The sequence below is a fragment of the Pieris napi genome, chromosome 20, assembly GCF_905475465.1.
Source record: "Pieris napi chromosome 20, ilPieNapi1.2, whole genome shotgun sequence".
Lineage (NCBI taxonomy): Eukaryota > Metazoa > Arthropoda > Insecta > Lepidoptera > Pieridae > Pieris > Pieris napi.
The window spans coordinates 10,178,225-10,200,802 of NC_062253.1; the positions used below are offsets into that span (position 1 = coordinate 10,178,225).

Here is a 22,578-nt window from a genome sequence, read left to right on the forward strand (position 1 = left end):
TTTGCCATTGTTTGTCAAGCGTGTGGATGGGGCTTTACGTTATGGAGAGGGATCATTATAAAGAAAGACCTTATAAAGAGTTGATACTGTATTTTACTTAATCTATTAAATTGAATAAAAATAATTTAACCTGACAACGTTGTTTTTAACTTTTTTAGACTAACCTTAAGCCGATTTCCAAGGAAAACGGCTCGTTCCCTCTTCCTAAGCATGAAGTCAGTATTGTGGAGCCAGCGATGTTCGTAGCACTCTTCTGCCGTCGGACGTTTGAGAGGCGTCTTCTTGAATATGAACATCAGGAAACGGGTGGCTTCCTATAATAAAAAAAACTCGTTTCATTCCGATTAATGCAGTCAAGTTTTTTTTTAATTCCAAAACAATTAGTAACGTAGCCACTATTAAAAATATCATTCAATAAGTTATTATCGAAAATTGTAGATATTATTTTAATTTCAGAGCTTATTTATATTAAAAAGAAAAAATCAGTGGCGCTACAACCTATTTAGGTCTGGGCCTCAGATTTCTGTATCAGTTTCATGATCATTTATTAATCTAATAGGCAAGTAGGTGATTAGCCTCCAGTGCCTGACACACGCCGTCGACTTTTTGGGTTTAAGACATGTCGGTTTCCTCATTTTCCTTCACCGTTCGAGCAAATGTTAAATGCGCACATAGATAGAAATTCCATTGGTGCACAGCCGGGGATCGAACCTACGACCTCAGGGATGAGAGTCGCACGCCGAAGCCACTAGGCCAACCAAATGTTTGTGTAAAGGTAATCGAGTATTTTTTTCTTCAAAAACCCATACCTGAGTAATTTCCTTATATAGATGTTCGAAGCGATATCTCACGAAGGAGATGTTCTGTTTCGTCTCTGCGTCGTCTGATCCGCGGAAGGGAGACACGCCCGAAAGTAAAATGTATGCTAAGACGCCCACAGACCATATGTCCGTTTGGGGATATGCTGCTTCGTCGTTTATTACTTCGGGGGCTGTAAGAGTAATAGCAGGAAATCTAGTAAATATAGGTAGTAAATAAACAAAAAAAAAACTTTTTGTAACCTTACATGAAATTAATTTATTGAAGTTATACTTTAGGCGCGTTATGAAAAATTTATGAGAGTGAAATTTAACGATGCGCGCGCACTGTGACACAAAATTAACAGAATGAAGTTGCTCACGGAAGATGCTACGGCATTGGACATAATTTAAAAACAACATTCGAATAATAATAGAATTTATGTTACACTTAATGTAAACTGAACTTTATTGACTATAATGACTCCTTTTCCAGTCTTTGATTATTTAATTGTAATTAATTATTTGCATGCAATCAAAAACTATTTTTAATAATGCCAAAGAAGTATAACTTCTTACGGGCGTACATGCACCCTTTTTTATTTAAATTGTTTTTATAGTGCTACACATACTTCAATGTATCTGAAATACACGTTTTTATGTAGGTACGTATTTATCACTATAATAGGTATTGATTCCCTAACTGATCCTCTTTTAGTATTAAATTCGGCAATAAATCGAGTTCAGCCTAGAAAGGAATTCAAACAAATCATTTGTTTCATTAAGATTACTTTGATTATCTTCTAATATATAAAATTCTCGTGTCACTATGTTCGTTCCCATACTCCTCCGAAACGGCTTGACCGATGGTTATGAAATTTTTTATGCATATTCAGTAACTCTGAGAATCGGCTACTACCTATCTTTCAAACCCCTAAGTGATATCCATCACAATTTTTTATTTTTTAGAATATTTTTTTTATGATACAGCATACAAAAATACCTACATACCCCTAATTTTCACCCCTCTACGATCAACTCCTATTTTTTATTTTTATTGAACTAAGAAAATGTTTCCTAGAAATAAATTAGGTACACGGCAAAACAAACGTTTGCCGGGTCACCTAGTTGTTAGGTATAAATGAATGTATTTGAAACCTAGATAATGTTTGAAAAAAGGCTTAATCTATAGTAAAATATCAAAACCTCACCTTTATAATCTAATTCTCCAACTTGCGGCACAATCGTTCCAAGCTTGGTGACCTTATGAGCGGAACCGAAGTCCACCAGTTTAACCTGTACCGATCGTACAGAAGCCAGCACCACATTGTCAGGCTGCAGGTCGAGGTGGCAATATCCCCGCCAGTGCAGGTATTGCAGGCCATCGAGGACCTGCGTGATAATGGTAGCCACTACCTGCTCGGAATAATCGTGTCTACTCGACAGGTACGTCAAGATGTCTGCTCCTTGAAGCTTCTCCAGCACTAACGCCGCGACGGGAGATCCCGGAGTCTGATAAGCGGCGAATAAGTTCGATATCCTCTCGTGTCTCAGACGCCTCAAACACTCGAACTCCCTCTGAACCTGGACTTCCGTTTCCGGCCGACATTCCAGAATCTTCGCGACCACAACGCTGTCTGTCGTCTTGTCTATCCCCTTGACGACGATGGAAAACTTCCCTCGCCATAGTTCAGACACGAAGCTGTATCTTTCGGTGAACTGGTCGGTCGTTCCCCATTCGGGAGACTTTTCCTCGGTCGCGTAGTCCAACTTCGGCCTGTCCTCGTCTAAAACTATCTCCTGTCCGGACTCAGTCATCTGCTGCAAGTGTTTCATCGCTTTCGTGACTTGAATTTTGGGAGCTCCAGCTTCCAAAGTCTTCACCAAGGTGGTTGGGATTCCTTTCTCGCTCCATCCGATTCTGTTGCGGGAAGATAGCCTGAATTGGTAACTCGTTTGCGGGACCAGGTCTCTGATGACAAAGAATTCGTGGTCGATGTTTTCCGCTACCGTTTTCCACTCGACACTATCGCCTTCTTTGAACTGAAGGCTGTAACAGACGACGGGGGAGTTCCCATCGTACTTTGGTTGCTTCCACCTGAGAAGTACTTCTGTGTCTGATACTTCAGAGGCTGCGGGGCTATCGGGAGCGTTGGGAGTGGTTGCTTCAACAATTCTGGTCCTCGCCACAGTTTGTCCTACTTTATTCCTCGCTACCACTTTGTAGAAGCCGATGTCGTGATGCATGGCCGGGTCGAAATTGAGGGTGGACCGCCCTTGGTCATCTTCTATGATCTTGATGCGCTGACCTTCGGCTATGACCATGTCATTCTTGAACCATTGGATGACAGGTTTGGGGTCACCTACGGCGTAGCAGGACAGCTGGGCGGGTTCTCCCTCCCTGACGGGGAGGATCTGAGGTTTTTCTCTGAAGAAGGGCAGATGTCCATCTTTCTTCGATTCCATGAAAGCCTGAGCTTCCGCGTAGCTGTCCAGACGTGTTCCTAGCTCGTGCCTCAGTCTGCGGATAGTGTAGCTTTCAGAGCCATATTGGTTGATTCTTTCTTTTCTTTCGTCGTCAATCTCTTCGTCCATCACGTCCGTAAAGCGACGTCTTTCGCGGATAATAGGGGTCTAGAAATAATAGTAGTACTTTATTCACATAAACATAAGAATACGAAAAAGATGTCTTTGGATAATCGAGAAGAATTGGAAGAGAAAATAAGTAAATAAATAATAAATAAATAATAAATAAATAAAAAATAAAAAAACTAAAAACACGCTCTTAAAGCACAACAAACTAAAAAGTGAAAAATAATTCTTAATTTAGGCTGAAAATGGTAATGAACAAAAAATACTGGGATTATTGTGAAAAAGCGTGGGTGCTCTATAGACGAAAAATATGGCACTGAGAGCCCCAAATAAATAATATTTTTTTAAACTATTATTTATTTTTTATTTAGTTTAATTTTTTAATTTTTTTTTCGGATCATTGCATTGTCATCGATCTTTGACAGGTGCGCAAAATTTGAATAAAATCTGTCCGTTTAAAGTGGCTCAAAATCGAGTCCGGAGGAGTCGGTTACATACATACATAGTACATACATACAGGTGAAGCTAATATAAAGCGTGTAAAAAGTTGAAGTTAAGTTGAAGTTATCCATAATAGTGAACTGAAAAATGAACATTTTGATACCTGATCTTAATTATTATGTTTGAAAGTATAACTAACCCGTGGGTCATAAGAGTCGTGTACGCTAAGGTTGTACGCTGGCGAGCGATGACAAGCCACCTTCATGTATTCCCGGAGACGAACTGGGAACTGCGTGTCTCGGAGCTGCAGTAGGTACGTGTCTGGTCCGTTTTGGTAGCTGTAATAAATTTATTCGATAAGCAAAACTTGGGAGAGTAATAAGTTCCCCGCTGACTCTCTTCAAAAGGCCTAAAAAGAAGAAAATTTCAAAAAAGAAGTTTAATTTAAAAATTTGCTTTGAATGAAATACTTGAAATATGTATTCTTAAAAACTAAAAATTTGAAATAAAGGGACGGATTATAAAAAAAAGGGTGCGTGTACTTATGTACGCGCGTAAGAAGTTATACTTCTTTGGCTTAGTATATTATTCAATTATTAATTAATATTAATAACAATTATTATTATTATTTATTATTTTATTATATTATTAATTCAATTTAATTACTTGGTATGTTTCATAACCTTTTAACTAAGTAACAATAGGTCTTTGTGAAAAAACATTGCTAAATTTCTTTGAAAAAATAATTAAAACTCCTTTATTTGTATTCTATTTCTTTTTACTTGTAGATTGTCTTATCCCCATCTCGCTCGTGCACGCTATAATCACACTGACAACTTTGTGTCACGGAGCGCGCGCAATCGTAAAATTTCACTCTCATCAATTTTTCATAACGCGCCTAAAGAAGTATAACTTCAAAAAGCAAACTCAATAAACAAAATGTTTAACATAATATGACAAACCTAAGTAAGCATCAAAATGACTTACTGGCTCTCAGATGTGGCTGACACCTCCCAATCTGGGTGGTCCCACTGCTTGAATTTCAGGTCCCAAGGCGATGATTTCCTTTCACGGGAGGACCTGTCACGATCCGGGGTTCCCTCGGGTGTGTACAGTTCTCCTGGTGGGTAAACCATTCTGGAGGGATGGTCGAAGGCACCCTCTAGTGGCCTACGACGGAACCAAGTACGGCATGAAGCGTTGCTCATCCAGTCTCTGCAAATATTAATATTTTTTAAATATTTTGTTAGAAAATAATTAATTCAACAGGTTTAACGTATGTTTCGAATTAAGTTGCAGAACTGCTACGAGCGGTTATTTTTTATACGACGGGGAACAACTCAGGAGGCTGGCTCATGGACACGCTCAATGCCATTGGTACTTGTTTGTACGTCCGGAGATTATTGTATTTCTAAAATACGAATACATAAGTGTAAGCTGTCTATCGATAGTGCAGGAGAAAATTTACGTAGTCCTACAAAATTCATAAACATGAAGAGCCAAAAAACACCAAAAAATCCATGTTATTTAAAAGAAGCAGGCTCAAAGCGCAGCACTATGTGGAACCAGCTTAACACTGAAGTATTTTCAAAACCAATTCGACTTAGGTTACTTGAAAAAGTATCAATTAGTAAATAATCGGCAAAGCACTTTCGAGCACTTCCATGGGCGGCGGTTGATGAAGATTTATCTTAACTAAAACTTTAAAGATTTTAATTTTTAACTGCTGTTTGTAGAGAACAAACCTGTATGAGTTGTAATAACTCCTCAGTCGGTCCGTGGTGATAATATACTCGTCCTTGTAAATCTTATCGGCGAACGAGAGCCAAGGGTGCGCAAGCGCAGAATCCACGTCGAGCCTGTTACGCCAGTCCAGTACTAATAGCTTGGAGATGAAGTCCCGGGACTCCAGGCTGAAGCGGGACCACCACTCTTCGTCGAACCTAATTTTTACATAATTATTATGAATAAACAAGTAATAATAAAAAGTAGTCAGAAGATGAAAACAGGTGATTATACTGCTAAGAGCAGTTTTTTTTTTACAAATAGAAATATTCAAAAATAAACTGAAGACGCTCACTTAATTTTATTTCTCAATTTATTTTTTGATATCAATAAATTTTGTCAGTTTAACTAAAACTTATAAAAAGCTCTCAAAAATAATAGTACATAAAAGAATTATTTTTTTGTGGGAATCCTCGAAAATGCATTTCGTTTTCACGCATAGACAATGTGTGGGTAATAAAGTAATAATGTGTAAAAAAATATATAATTACTGTTGACGTAATCACCAAATAAGAAAATCAAAGACCCCCCTACCCCTATAGTGCTTACGTAATTCTTGAACGGCCCTTAACATAGCTTTCTTATGGTGAAGAGCCTCGTAGCCTAGCAGTCTTTTTAGGTGAGGGGTATCGGGTTCGATTCTCCATCAGAGTGCAAGTTTATTTAACTTAAAATTTGTTTTGCCCTCAGTAGGATTGTGCAGTATCGGGCGAGTGCTTAAACCGTACATGGTGGGCATGGCCAAATTTCTAAGACCTTAAAAAGAAGACTGTAAGTTTCAAGAAATATGTAACAGTACATCCTAGGCCGAGGATGGTAGCAAGTGGGAATTTAACATGTAGTGGGTAAGGTTTCGCCTCCCCTCTAAATAGAGGCTTTGAGTGAAGATCCAGCCCCATAGTACCCGCCTCAAGCTCGACATCAATGGCGCGGGCCTGCCCTCCCTTCATTAAAAAAAATCTTTTTTATCAAGAAAGAATTTCGGAAATTAGTCTAGTAGTTTTTGAATTTGTTCGTTACAGACATACAAATCTTTTCTCTCTATATTATTAGTGTAGATACTGGTTTTGTAAAACTCACCATTCCCACTGTCCTTCTCTTACTCTCGAGAGTGTCTCTCTGTCGTTAAGCCCTCTGAATGGAGATCTCCCACTCAGGAGAATATAGGTGATGATTCCGACACTCCACATGTCAGCTCCGAAGGCCACGCCCTCTCCCTTAGCGACCTCTGGGGCCACGAATTCGGGCATTCCGTAGTTCAAAGCAGCGTGTTGGTTCAAGTGAATGCGACGGGACAGTCCGAAATCACAGATCTTTAGTTCATCGGAACCTACGTGGGAGAGTAGGAGTTCTCCAATCTGAACGAAAATTAACCAATTTAAAATAATTAGATTAGGTTATTTTCGTTGTTACATATTTTTAGAATATTTTCTTTTAAATAAATAAATAAATTCTTATACAGTGCTAGCAACAAAAATGTTATCCAATAATTAAAAAATATAAATAGTAACTTAATAATTATTATAAGTCAGGCACCTTGCATTAAGATAATTAATTTAAACCAAAAAATTACATACATACGGTGTACATAATATTTAAAATTTAAAAAACAAATTGAAACGTTACACCCTTATTCATTGAAAATAAATCAGTCTAATAACAGGATTTCGAGTAAACTATCTATCTCTTTTCATCATAACGTATACACAGTTTGACAGAAGAGTACTATAGTCAAAGGAGTATATTGGACATACTTAGTTGTTATAAATAATTGAATCATGCAATAATCTAACCGTAAGTCCGAGATGAGCAATGCTATTATCGTGCATGTGTTTCAATCCTCGTAGCAATTGTCGGACGTAACCCGCGATGTCCCGCTCCGTGTACCCTTGACTGCGCAGGAGTCGATCTCTGAAATACGGCACAACATTCATAAATGCATTTTTAACTGTTAATCACCAAACATTTGATTTTGCATACCCTAGCATAAGTTTATTACGTAAATATTGTTAGGTATAGAGACTGTTAGCTAACATTATTTTAATTATTGATCGATTACAAGACTTTTAACATGTTCTTCTTGTATTATTCTCCCAATAATAAAATTCAAAATGATTTATTTATGTAGGTAACACAATGTACACTTATGAACGTCAAAAAAAAAAAGAAATATACATTAAATGATTCTAATTTTACATTCTCAAATCAAGGGGGTAGAACGGAAGAGAAGAACTGGCAATAAGCTCTCCGCCACTCTCTTTAATCGCCAAGTTTTTTGTTTTAATTACATTGAGAGGCGGCTATACGGATAAATAAATATGTAAGGGAGCGTTCAAGTATTACGTCACGCAATATTTGGAGATTATTGACCCCCCCACAATGTAACGCGCCGTAACGTTTTTCTGTACTGTAAGCATAGTCAAACGTTTCGTGACCACCCACTCACTCTTTATACCTAAACGTGACCATTATGTGGTATAAAGTACTAGATAGTCGAAAATAATATTAACAATAATGTAATTCAATCCCCGTTCCGCATCGTAACGTTTTACAAAAGGACCCCCCCCAAAAGTCGTTACGTAATACTTGAACGCTCCCTAATACATAAACTCAATAATATTTACCTAACAAGCTCTCCTCCCGAAGCGAGCTCCATGACGAGCGCGAGCGTGTGGTCGTGTTCGTACGCATCGTGCAAACGCACAAGATGTCGGTCGTTGAGCAGATTCATGATTTCCAGCTCGTTCTTCATGAAGGGCTTCAGATCCGAGTGGCCGTGCATTATCTTCGCTGCGTAGTTGCGACCTGGAATATTTCATTAGTACGGTTCTTCTTTAAGGCCGATTTACATTATCTTAGTGTTTAGGAGAGTGCTTTAGAACAACTTGAAAGGCAAGTTCTTTAGTGCTTTAGTGCGTTGCGAGTGAACGTTTACATTTCTTCCAGTAGAGTATCATTACAGCGCCACGACGTCGGCAAATCGACTCTATTCTACGCAAAATACTAACTGTAGTTATGGAACAAATAGAAGACAAGATTTTATTCGAAATAAATAAACTAAATATAAATAATAAACAAAATAGCTTCTTTTAAGGCAGTGTATGCCGAATGCCTAGCCGGTTTGTTTTTGTATAAATTGTTTTTCGTTCCACAAACATTCGTGAACAACATATTCAGACACAAATTTGATAGTTGTATCTTCCGACCATTTAGCCATCTATAAAAATCAAAAAACACGCACGCGTTTCACTGCACTTATGCACTCTCCTAAAGATTTGACTAAATTACGTGTTTACACACAACGAGGGAAGCTCTCGGGGGGTGCGCGGGCGCGGGAGGGGATCACTTGAAACAAAAATAAAAAGCGATTCTATTTTGATTCAACTTGAAAGTCAAGTAGAACCGTACTAAAGCAAGTAGCGTTTACATGTTTCAACTAAAGTACTATCCTAAAGCACTCTCCTAAACACTAAGATAATGTAAATCGGCATTTAGATGTGATTAAATTGAGTGTTATAAATAATTTATGAAGTCAAAAAGTCTGTTCAAAAATGGGTAAATTTTCAGTTAAAAAAAATTAAAAAAATTATCAACTATTTAGACAATGATAGTATTGTGATACCTATAGCTTAAAAATATAATTACAGAAAAAACATGTTTTGAATGATGTTTTTTAAAGAATTTGTCTTTCGTCAAAAATATTATTTAGTCTTTACATGGCATAGACAAAGTTACTAAGTTTTTAACTTTTCTTATTATATATAAAGTTCAAAACAAACATACCAGATAATCTTTCAGCCGCGTGATAAACAACTCCTTGAACGCCTCTGCCGAGTTCATCTCCGATGTCATAGAAGTCTCCAAATGGCTTCGAGCTTGGCTTTATACGGGGTGGGTTTTCACGAACTCTGAAATTATCAACAAAAACCTTCAAAACTCGACTAAAAAATCTAAAGTAAACAATATGTGACATGACATTTTTCTATTGTTTAAAATTAATATAAATTTAGATTTTCTGAGTTAGTACTAGTATTGCGATGGGCAGGAATGACTACGTAATATTTTTGATCCTTTGGCGTATTTAACTAAATAATTTTCATAAAACCAAAAGTATACGAAACGTATTAATTAATAAATATATAACAAACGTATTCTACCAGACTACAAAATTTTTGGAAGTCTTCTAAAAGCAACTTATCTTTTTGAAATACTTAAGTTTTTTTTAGATATATTTAAATCTCTCTATATATATATTAGAAATAATTTATTATCTTAAAAACACAATTTCAACTGTCGTCGCTGTAGAATGATAACCTGGTATGTTCAGAACCAAACATTACAGGAAACGAAAAATGTTTCATTTCGTCAATATTCGTTAAAATAAAATTACGTGTTTTTGTCCATAGTTTTAGATGGTAAAAAGGACTTATTTATTAATGACATAAAAAAGTCCTTACTTCATGATTATACCAGTTAAATGACATAAGAGTCTAAGAATTAAAAAAACGACGGGTTGCACTTGAATATCAACGTTATGCATTTTTTGATATTTTGGAATGGTTAGGGAATAGTTTGCACGAATTGCTTTAATTATCAGTATAAAAGTACTATCATTTATGTTGTAGAATAAAATATTTATATATACGCCCAACGCCGCGCCAGCTGTCTACTCTCCATCCGTCTTACGAATTTTCGATCAGGTCACGTGTACTGACGCGAGTTCAACAATTTTTACCCATTCCAAAAAAAGTGTACAACGCCGCTAAAGAAGTTTTCACTTCAAAAAATAGTTTTTTGACATACGAGGTTATCATTCTACAGTGACGCTATAACATTATTCGTAATATTGACCTGGAAGAGTACTCGTGCTCGCACTCCTCGACGTGCAGCATGGCCGAGGAGCTGACAGCTCCGGCTGGGTTACGAGCCGAGACCGAGTACAGGCCTTCGTCCTTCAGGATCACGTCGTGGATCACCAGCACCACGGTGTCTGGCTCTTTGAAGTGCATCTAACAACGGAATAATTCAAATGTAATCCTTTTTATAAAACTTAACTGTATTACAAAATTCAAAATATATCTGGCCATAATTTACTAAGTACCAATATTTAAAAAAAAAAAAAACAGGTCCAACTAATATGAAAAAAAGAGTGCGCGTAAGAAGTTATACTTCTTTGGCATTATTAAAAATAGTTTTTGATTGCATGCAAACAATCAATTACAATTAAAGAATCAAAGACTGGAAAAGGAGTCATTATAGTTACTAAAGTTCAGTTTACTTTTGAAAAATTAAATAAATAAATATTTATTATTATTATCTTACATTAAGTGTAACATAAATTCTATTATTATTCGAATGTTGTTTTTAAATTATGTCCAATGCCGTAGTATCTTCAGTGGGCAACTTCATTCTGTTAATTTTGTGTCACGGTGCGCGGGCATCGTAAAGTTTCACTCTCATCAATTTTTCATAACCCACCTAAAGAAGTATAACTTCAAAAAAAAATGATAATAAAAACGTACAGTCAACGTTTGATAACACGATCGTTGAAATTTTAGAAGCTGTCAAGCTATTTTTCTTTATGAAGTTTAAATCAAATATTACAGTTAATGTTACATTTTTCTTCAACATGAAATTAACTTTTAGAAAAACTACCACTTGATGAACTTTCATAGCAATTGTCTTATTTTAACATCCCAAAATCCACCTAGATCATTTTTTATAACGATTTATACTATAAGTAGAGGTTACCTTGATTCTACTAGAAGGCGCGATAGGCTGCCAGTCCTTGTACCACTTGATTTCTGGGTAGGGCTGTCCCGTGACCCGCGCTACGATGCGAGCTGTTTTACGGACCAGTACTACGCTCTCTTCAGGTCGACGTATGAACGTTGGGTACTCTGCCAACTCCAAACGCACACGTTGTCTTGCTTGACCGTGTTCGTTGGTTGCCACTGCCTCGTACCATCCTACGTCACGTTCTAACATTCTAAAACAAGAGTTGTTGTTAGAACTCAACACATATTGGTTTGTGGGCTCAGTTTCTGCACTTAGACTCAATAGGTCCGTTTTGCGTATACTTAACTCAACACATACTTAGACTTAATGTTAAATTGTTTAGATTTTTTAAGTGGAATACGTATACCCCCCGCGTGTACTTGGAGCGGAGGATTCTGTGGGTCTCGCAATCTGTGCTCACTAAAACCCCACTTGATAAAGCTAGGGTTCTCATAGCCTAGCAGTCTTATTAAGTGGCAGCTAGGTGAGGGGTACCGGGTTCGATTCCCGGTTCGAGAGCAAGTTTTAATTTAATTTGAAAATTTGTTCTCGGCCTTTGGGAGGGTTGTGCGGTACCGGGCGAGTGCCTAAACCGTACATGGAGGACATGGTCGAATTTCTAAGGCAAAAAAAGCACGAATTATAAAAATCTTATACGCCGCTAATATATATAATAATATATATAATAATATATATAATAATATATATGACGCTGGCTAATGCACAAACCGTGCCAGAGCCATAAATAAAAAATAAAAAAAAAGCTAGGGTTATGTCCAAATCACCCGGCCGTCTTCGTATTTTGTGCTAGTCAGCTCTAGTTCTTTCAGAGATGCATCAACATCTCTTCTTTTTTTTCAGCCAGCAGCAAGTCTAGACTCTAGAGAAGGTTCAACCAAAAAGAAGGATCCTCGACCATTCTCACCACTAACTGGAAGACTAGAACTGATTCCGCGAATCTCTATACATCCTGGGCACAGATTGTAGATGTCGCCACAGTAGCACACATTTTCATTGTAAAGATTTAAACTTGGGAGTAGACATTCAAGCTCAGGCTTATAGTGAATCTATGCGGAAAGAGAACCGGCAATTACGCAAACCAATGTAATTCTTATTACGCGTCATTGTATAAAGATGATTACTGTCGAACTATAATGACGTAATAGTCAACATAAACAACGAATACAGCGACCTCAAACCTCACGGAGTTTCTCTTTCCACACAGTCTCGTAGCCCACAGATAGTATTCATCAAATTCGCTTATTTATTAGCTATGTATATATGATGGTTCGTAAAACAAGAAAAAAACATATATCTCTGAATGGAATTAGTTTGACGATTTAAATGAATATCTAATATATAAAATTCTCGTGCCACAATGTCCGTTTTCCGGAACGGCTCAACCAATTCTTATGATATTTTTTATGCATATTCAGTAAGTTTCTGAATCGGCTACTATCTATATTTCAAACCCCTAAGTAATAAGGGGTGTCCACCCCAAAAAAATTATTAATTTATAAAATTTTATTTTTATTTTATTATGATACAACACATAAAAATACATACAACCCCTAATTTTCACACCTCTCTGACCAACCCCTATAAAAGTAGATAGATATTTTTATTAAATAAAAAAATGTTTCCTAGAAATAATATACATGGCAAAGCGACGTTTGCCGGGTCAGCTAGTTTTTTTATAAATAAATATTAATAAAACGAAAAGGCCATTAAAAAATCGACTTACTTATTAATGAAGAGCGCGGCCTGTCCGTTCCTTGTGTAACTCCAGTCATATCTTCCTCCAACTTCAATTGGCTCATCGTTGAAGTAATACGTCATCTTGGGTTTAGGGTAACCGTACACGAACCAGAACAAATTCACATTATGACCCTTGACTCCATACTGAGAGTCATACTCTTGACGAAGGAATTTCGGCGCCTGCGCATAACCATCGTGTGGTGGTCGCTCAATGTCAAAGTCTTTCGGGAAGTAGGGAGATGTTTCCGGACGGAAATCGATTCCTGGTTCCAAGTACGGGACGAATTTAGGCGGGTCCGGTTCCAGCTTGGCCCGGTGTGTTATAGCATAGGGCGAAGGATCGCTGACGCCATACTTGTTTTCCACGCGGACTCGGAATTTGTAGTCGCGGAATGGTTCCAAATTGCGAATGTCGCACACGCAAGAGCGTAAACCCGTGCGGGCTGTGAACCAATCGCCGTCTGGCACTTCGCACATTTCCACCTGGAATCCATAATTTTCAGTTTAATACACAGAATATTAAAATTCCAAGATACATTTTTGAAGTTATACTTCCCTAGGCGCGTTATGAAAAATTGATGAGAGTGAAATTTAACGTAAGATGCTACGGCATTGGACATAATTTAAAAACAACATTCGAATAATAATAGAATTTATGGTACACTTAATGTAAGAGAATAATAATAAATATTTATTTAATTTTTCAAATGTAAACTGAACTTTATTGACTATACTGACTCCTTTTCCAGTCTTTAATTATTTAATTGTTATTAATTATTTGCATGCAATCAAAATCATATTATAATTAAAACTTGACAGTAAAAAAAATACTTTTAGAAGTATACTAAATATAAAGAAGATACAAAAAGCCATAAATGACGTATTAGAAAAAAACTAAAGCAGCCGATGCCCTATCACAAGCTTTGAATATAAAATGGCATGGAACAACAGGGGGACAACCAGGAAAAGAAGAGTGGGCAGATGACTTAATTAAGAAATAGCAGGAAAAGAGTGGCAGGCTAGTAAAGATGAGACATCCGGAAAGGGTTCAAGGAGGCCATAACCCAAGAGGGGTCTATATCCACAGGCGACTAACATTTAGTTAGAAGTAATAATAACAACATTTGATATGGAACTTAAGTATATGAAAAAAGGCTTTATCTATATATATAAAAATGAAACCCGTTTTCCGTTGTCACGACATCACATGAAAACGGCTCGACCGATTTATCTGATTTTTTTTTGTTGTGTTTGTAATTGTCAGGAGAAGGTTCTTATAAAATAAAAAAATAAAAAAATTGCGCGGATATAAGAAAATTCAAGAATACTTAACCACCATACAATTCGAACTTTTTGGTGTAACCTTATGGCGTTTGACATAACACAACATTGACAGAATGCGTGCTGCAAATATCGTCAGAGGATGTAAGAAAAATGAATATCGTTCAAAATAAATGCTTCGATCGGAGTTATTATATTGATAATACATATAATAATATGCGAGCCAGAAAAACAAACAAAGAATGTTGTATAACATAAAGCATTAGAATAATAAACACTTTGTTTCTGAAATATTTTTTAATTCATTATACCAATTTGAAATCAATATTCATAGTTAAGACAGGACAACGTCTGTCGGGTCCGCTAGTTATTAATAAAAAAAAAGTTATAGCCAAAATCATACCTGGTACGTGACTGGGAACCTCGGGCGATGCGGGATCGAAGGTTTCCAGGAAAGCGTCAGATGCCTGTCCGCCATCCGGGATATGATGGGCTTGTCTGCCAACGGCATTGGCACACCCGTCGCCTTCATCTTGTCAAACTCAGAGTACTGCTCGGATATCGGCTTCTTGTTCGATTGGGGTTCGAGAGCTGGATATTTATTTATTTATTCAGAAGATTTACAGCACAATACAGAAATAGATGTATATTTATATATATATTTTTTTTTTTCAAAAGACAATTCACACCAATTGACCTAGTTCACACTAATTGCTAAGCTGGTGAAGCTTGTGTTATGGGTATTAGGCAACGGATATACATACATATTATAGATAGATAGACATATAAATACATATTTAAACACCCAAGACCTAAGCACAACACCAAATGCTCATCACATCGATCCCGGGACCCATGGATTCGCAGTCAGGGGTACTAACCACTAGACCAATGAGTCGTCAAATATATACAACATTATGAGCCAATTAAAAATCTTCACATATAGTTTTTTTTTCTACGACAAGAAGGTAAACATGCTAAATATTTTTTAGTTTGTAATACAGATATATATAACTAGCTGTGCAAACTCCGCTATGGCACATAGTGATTGAATGGTTGAGAAATGAGAAACAAAACAAAGAATATATTTACATAAATGGGTTCTGAGATCGTTTAACTATCCAGATACAAAACTCGCAAGTAACATATAAATTACACTAGCCAAATTGGATTTCGAATCTAGAGGCATTACTACATATCTTGGTATGACTTTGAGGTTTCATAAACTAACACAGATACAGTGCACAATCATAACAACTTTCAGCTACACTCTCAAATACGCATATACACCCATTCACACACTCACTCATTCACTCATTCTTCATTTTTAACACTAAATTTTTTTTATAATTATATTTTTTTTAACTGTTTTAAACATGTAGGGTAATAATTGTTTTCCAGTTACACACAACACAGGGCCTCCCTAGTGTGGGGACTAGCGATAAATTAATTTTTCCCACATGTGGGTACCCACAAATTTACGTTGAACTTTTTTACCTTTAATTTAAGTAATTAATTAGATTATTGTAGTGAATGACGACGCTTCGGTGGACAGAAAAAATAAAAAAAACTTACTGTCATACGTAAGTTTTTTTTATTTTCATCTTGTCAAACTCAGAGTACTGCTCGGATATCGGCTTCTTGTTCGATTGGGGTTCGAGAGCTGGATATTTATTTATTTATTCAGAAGATTTACAGCACAATACAGAAATAGATGTATATTTATATATATATTTTTTTTTTTCAAAAGACAATTCACACCAATTGACCTAGTTCACACTAATTGCTAAGCTGGTGAAGCTTGTGTTATGGGTATTAGGCAACGGATATACATACATATTATAGATAGATAGACATATAAATACATATTTAAACACCCAAGACCTAAGCACAACACCAAATGCTCATCACATCGATCCCGGGACCCATGGATTCGCAGTCAGGGGTACTAACCACTAGACCAATGAGTCGTCAAATATATACAACATTATGAGCCAATTAAAAATCTTCACATATAGTTTTTTTTTCTACGACAAGAAGGTAAACATGCTAAATATTTTTTAGTTTGTAATACAGATATATATAACTAGCTGTGCAAACTCCGCTATGGCACATAGTGATTGAATGGTTGAGAAATGAGAAACAAAACAAAGAATATATTTACATAAATGGGTTCTGAGATCGTTTAACTATCCAGATACAAAACTCGCAAGTAACATATAAATTACACTAGCCAAATTGGATTTCGAATCTAGAGGCATTACTACATATCTTGGTATGACTTTGAGGTTTCATAAACTAACACAGATACAGTGCACAATCATAACAACTTTCAGCTACACTCTCAAATACGCATATACACCCATTCACACACTCACTCATTCACTCATTCTTCATTTTTAACACTAAATTTTTTTTATAATTATATTTTTTTTAACTGTTTTAAACATGTAGGGTAATAATTGTTTTCCAGTTACACACAACACAGGGCCTCCCTAGTGTGGGGACTAGCGATAAATTAATTTTTCCCACATGTGGGTACCCACAAATTTACGTTGAACTTTTTTACCTTTAATTTAAGTAATTAATTAGATTATTGTAGTGAATGACGACGCTTCGGTGGACAGAAAAAATAAAAAAAACTTACTGTCATACGTAAGTTGTGCAATACAGGACTCTTCTCCGTGAGGGTTGAATATCCTGCATCGATAGGACCCGACGTCACTCGGATCGACTCCACTGATGGTTAGGCGGAGGAGACCCGTCGACTCCTTATCCATACGAATACGCTCGCAGGGGAATAATTTCTCATCGTTTCGGAACCTAAAAAAAGTAGGGTAGATGTATTAATTTATTTATTATACATATTTTAAAGAATTTGTGATTTAAACACACATAAACTTCTCGATTTAGCTATTTGTTTCCGAGAAATTCGCGGACAAACATACACTAGGGAACGTACACGTATGCGTATTCCGACTTACCCAACAATATCGCACACGTTCTTCAGACACCAAAGTAAAACCCCTTAGTGTAATTTTGGTATTTTTGTACTCTTAGTTTATTTATACAGTTAGGTAAAGCAATAATAATAAAACAGACATCCTCCTATTTTACAATTAATTAAAATACCATTCGACATCCGGGTCAGGCGTGCCCGTAGCACAAGCCGTGAACTTGGCGCTGAGTCCCCTGAACACTTCCACGTCACCGATTTTCTTCAGGAAAGATGGCGGCTCCACCTTTTCACGGCGAGATCTGAAAATTTTATGTAACACGTATTATACAACCATTAAAACACATCGAATAAATATCAAATGTTGATTAAATAGTTTGTGTATATTTGGTAGGTTTTCAAATATTTCAATTTTTCATTAACCCTTAATTTTTAATTAACAACCAACGCGTTTATTAATAGCGATATTAGTACAGCAATAATCTTTATATAAACGATTTCCGAATAAATAATTTAATTTAGTTATAATCTTATATTCAATTCCATAAATAAATGTGAAAAGTAATTTAAAATTAAATAAATAAATAAAAATGTATAAGATTTGGGAACACTTTTAAGTAAAAAAAAAAATATTGGTTGTTTGTAAAGTAGGTTTACGATCGAGATGTTTACGTGATAACGTCTTATTGGTGATATAAGTTTTTGGGAAGTAAGGAATTAATGAAGATAACAATTTTTTCAAATTTTAAATTACATCTATCGTTTTATTCACACTTTTGATGATAAATTTCGGGTGTAAAATGACAAGTTTACTTATTCGACTATGATATACATTTTTCTTCATACATTCACGGAATGACTGGCAGCGCTCGAGATGAGACGGGAGATCGGTCCGTCTCTCTCTCGTTATACCTGCGATCGCGATCGCGCTCGTGAGGTTTTGGTGTGACACAAGTTTCTGAACATGTCACCCGACTAAAACGATTTTAAAGACGTTATCACGTCAAAAAATACCTGTATACCTTCCCAATTAAAAATGGTTTTATCTCAAAATATAGTTTAATAGTCTATAACTATTCGAAACATAACATATGTTAAATACCCTCATCAACATATTGGATTTTCTATTTCAAGGAACACATTAAAAATAAATAAAAAAAAACTTACATCTTATCAACCACCTCCAAAGCAGCCTCGCATTCAGCCTGGCCTTCTTTATTTTTCGCAACGCACTTGTATTGTCCTGCGTCCTGCTCATTTAGATCCCTAACGTAGAGACAGCAAGCGTCTCCATCTCTCTTCATCTGGTACTTGTTAGAAGGAGAGAGAGGGGCACCATTTTTGTACCACGTCACTTCCGGAGCGGGTATTCCGGATATACGAGCTGGGAATTTCGCGTCGAATGATGGTAGCTAGAAGGTTATGAAAAAAAGTTGTTAATTTTTTAATGAAAATAATAATTATATATCATTAGTTGAGCCCTCATATCGTGCAATGATTTAAAAAAAATCAATTTTCAAATAAAAAAACATGCTTCTTTGGCGTAACAAGATAAAAATTAAAAAAAAAATTATTCTACGTTTTTAGAAAAAACGACACTAACCATAGAAAAAAGGTATTTGATACATTGAAAGTTTTTGATTTGATTTATTACAACGCATTATCTAGTTAAATAAAGTTTTTGTAAATATCACAAAAAAATTACTTCTTCTTCTTTAAAATATTGACTAAGCTAACTTGAGGTGTCGTTTTTTGTGACGGTGTGCGCGCGCATCGTAAAAATTTACTCTCATCATTTTTTCCTAACGCGCCAAAAGTGGTATAACTTCAAAAATAACTTTATTAAAAAGCTTCGAGTTTCAACCAAAATAAGAAACATAATTTAATAAATATTTGTTTTTACTGATCAGTTTTAGTATTTAAAAAGCAATTATATTAAGCTAACCTGTTGCAAATCAGTGAACTTTTGCGTAAAGGCCGGCGGCTGGAAGACTTTCCTCACATGAACCTTGCCTTCGGTCTTGTCCTCTCCCATTGGGTTCACCAGCTTAACGGAGTATACACCTGCATCTGGTTTCTCTATTGGGTTTATCTCCAGACCCACCTGGAAATTATTAAACGATTCATATAAATACAAAAGTGCGTGTGTGCAAATGTAGGCAGACATTTTGGAATTTCATTTATAAGTAGATTGCCGACCTACAACGAATAGTAGTCTGTTGAAAAATTATGGCTTTATGATACTCCTGTTCATCACTAGTCCTATCAATTTTATTTATAGAATAGGCACAAACGGGCAGGAGAACCTGATGTTAAGTGATACCGCCGCCCTAGGACACTCCAGAGGGCTCGCGAGTGCGTTGCCGGCCTTTTAATAATATGTACGCTTTTTTCTAGAAGAACCCTTAAAAGTCGAATTGGTTGCGTGGCAGCAACTGCCTTAGGAAACGCTCAGTTGTGGAACGACGGACGTCGAGGTGATACAGATGGAATTTTGTATCCTGCCTCAACGTCCGATGATGAAAGCTGCAGGTATTAATCCGAACAACTCCTCTGAACATTCTCCATGGTAAATGCGGTAGAAGATGCAGAGTGACCCCACATATCTACGCAACGCGAAAGGATCAAGCCGCTCGGAGAGGCATTGGTCGTCGACGATTCGAACCGCTCTTCGTTGAATTTGTTTAATTATTTTTGAACATTTGCTTGTTCGTTTGGTTATTCCAAAAATGGTATCATATTTTTTCTGTAACACTGCAAGTGTGCGGACAAATTCCGAAAACCCAAAAACAGTTAAACTGACAAAATAGATATGAATAAATAATTTGAAAAAAAAAACAAAACAAGAGTTTCAATGAAGGATTATAATAATAAAGTTTATATGCTTCTTCACAATATTTAATTTTAGGGGTTTACATGCAGCTGATATTGACCATCTTTGTGATAGACCTTGGCCTTCGGTGCCTATATTAGGACTATAAAAGCCTTGTGGTAACAGGCCAGAATATAATTGATGATGATATGATGAATATAATTTTTATTCTGCATTTCTCAGTCAAAGATGCACGAAATTAGTATTGTAACTCACCCGTTTGCCATCGCACGTAAGCAGAATCCTGTCATTGGGCTTAAGATCCTGTCCATCCTTACTCCAGGATACCTCAGGTACGGGGTTTCCGACGAAAGGTGCGGAGAGTGTTAAGGGCTGGCCTTCATCAGCTGTTACTTCACGTAGACTCTGTAGGAACTGTGGACGCTCTTCGGGGCTGGTGTCATCGGTTCGGCCTGTAGCAAGTTTTGGCCATTGACAAACTAAGTATTAACTGCTAAATTTTCAATTCTACCAAGGAGGTAGAACCCACTGGCCTAAATGTAATTTTTTTTTAAACATGTGTTTTCTTTACTTCACGGAAAATTACGATCTAACATAACCTGTCTTTGGTTATTCAAAAAGCAAATTACTCAGCTTCACATTAGGGAGACAGTGGCCTAACAATAGATATTATGCCCAACGCCCAAGAGATATTATGTTCTATGGATGAATGTGAAGTATCCAATCAATGGAATCAATCAAATCAAATCAAAATACGATTATTCAATTTAGATGCGTCTTATGAATGTCAAAAACGTTCACAAAATTCGCGAAAGAGCAAGACTACGCCATCCGTTCACAAAACTACCAGGAGGCCTTGTTCTGAGAAGAACGGGCAAGAAACTCAGCAAGTTTTATCCTCCCTCTACATTACAATTATTCAAAGGAAAATGTTATAAACCATAACGTCATTAAAGTTACATAAGTAAAAAAAAAAACTGCTCTGTGATTTACGCATTGGGCTAGCGTGGGGACTACAGACCATTCCATCTCGCCTAAGAGAGGAGCCCTATGGCCATTAGTGGGACATATACAACGTGTAATTGAGTACGCTGAAAATCTCGAAGTATATTAAAATTAAACCGAGTACAACGTGACGATTTTTACTGATAGGGCCCCATCAAAAGAATTTGCAACGGGCCCCAGTTGGTATAGTTACGCCTCTGTAGGTAGATCTGAGTTTTTAGTACGAACTTAACTATAGCGTTTTTAAGTATACGTCGTATAAAAAGAGCCATAGACGGACAGTCGGTCTTGACTGCAATATGCGGTCGCCGCACGGCGATCTGCAGTTTCCTTACTAAATTCATATTCGCAATACACGGACCGCTCGAGCAGTTCCTGAGCAAACCGCATATTGCAGTCGGTCTTGACTGCAACATGCGGTCCGTCTATGGCTTTAGATAATTTCATCTATGACAGCGCTATCGACTTTTCACTAGACATGTATGTTATACATAATTACACGTGTTTTATTTTTATACAATTCTACCATTCGAAGGATGTGTTATATCGACACAATGAAAGCATTGATAACATTTGATGGCCATTTCTACACGAATAAAATTGGAATAGTATACAAGTTTTTCCACATAAATATTGATGTTACTATCCTAATACCGTATTTGAATTAATTTGAGTTCGCGTAGTAAGAAATCGCGTTTTATACAGGAGAAAAATAAACTTAATTGCGAGAAAATATATACTCACTGGCAACACTAAGTTCGGCAGTACTGGCGGTTTCTCCTTTATCGTTGATGGCAACAACGCCGTATTTCCCTGCATCTTCTGCCGTGGCCTTACTGAACAGTAGCGCGTGAGTTCCGTCCGGTTGTGCGACTATGCGGACTCTTTCACCATCAGGGACTATTTCTTTGCCGTTGTGCGTCCTATAAAATATTTACTAATGAGAAAAAAAAAAACTTTAGAGGTGTCAAGGGACACCCGGATGGAACGAAATTCCTTTCGATTAATTTATATGTTAATTGGTATCATAACAGTATGATAGATTTTCTTGACACCAATCTTGACACTAATTTAGTTAAGTGATTCCAAAAATAATTTTCATTTCTTATCCCTACAAAAAAAAGCCAACATCACGAGGTGTTCTCAGGCGGTCACCCATCCAAGTACTGACCTCGCCCGACGTTGCTTAACTTCGGTGATCGGACGAGAACCGGTGTATTACAATAGCAAATAGCAAAAAAGTGTCGTGACAACTTTTCGTAAGAATTTTTTCCGTCTAGACCCCGTTTTCACAACGCGCGATAAGGAACTTCGTTCCAAAATAAAAAAGAAAGAAAAAAATTGAAATGAAA

The 22,578-nt window shown here is 36.6% G+C and overlaps 1 protein-coding gene across 8 annotated transcripts in view; it reads right to left on the minus strand.

Annotated features, from left to right (window-relative positions):
• LOC125059686 (obscurin) overlaps window positions 1–22,578 on the minus strand; it is a 119,780-nt gene that overhangs the window by 2,371 nt on the left and 94,831 nt on the right. For all 8 annotated transcript variants that reach the window (XM_047664230.1, XM_047664229.1, XM_047664224.1 and 5 more), the window contains 20 exons: window positions 21,971–22,149; window positions 20,477–20,673; window positions 19,334–19,492; window positions 18,556–18,800; window positions 17,565–17,690; window positions 17,080–17,255; window positions 14,836–15,023; window positions 13,138–13,634; window positions 11,367–11,604; window positions 10,467–10,624; window positions 9,399–9,523; window positions 8,240–8,420; window positions 7,409–7,526; window positions 6,696–6,973; window positions 5,576–5,773; window positions 4,818–5,045; window positions 4,030–4,168; window positions 2,009–3,431; window positions 810–991; window positions 165–314 (listed from right to left, as the gene is read on the minus strand). In XM_047664230.1, coding sequence (XP_047520186.1) covers window positions 165–314; window positions 810–991; window positions 2,009–3,431; window positions 4,030–4,168; window positions 4,818–5,045; window positions 5,576–5,773; window positions 6,696–6,973; window positions 7,409–7,526; window positions 8,240–8,420; window positions 9,399–9,523; window positions 10,467–10,624; window positions 11,367–11,604; window positions 13,138–13,634; window positions 14,836–15,023; window positions 17,080–17,255; window positions 17,565–17,690; window positions 18,556–18,800; window positions 19,334–19,492; window positions 20,477–20,673; window positions 21,971–22,149 — 5,185 coding nt within the window. The remainder of the gene's footprint in view (window positions 1–164; window positions 315–809; window positions 992–2,008; window positions 3,432–4,029; window positions 4,169–4,817; window positions 5,046–5,575; window positions 5,774–6,695; window positions 6,974–7,408; window positions 7,527–8,239; window positions 8,421–9,398; window positions 9,524–10,466; window positions 10,625–11,366; window positions 11,605–13,137; window positions 13,635–14,835; window positions 15,024–17,079; window positions 17,256–17,564; window positions 17,691–18,555; window positions 18,801–19,333; window positions 19,493–20,476; window positions 20,674–21,970; window positions 22,150–22,578) is intronic.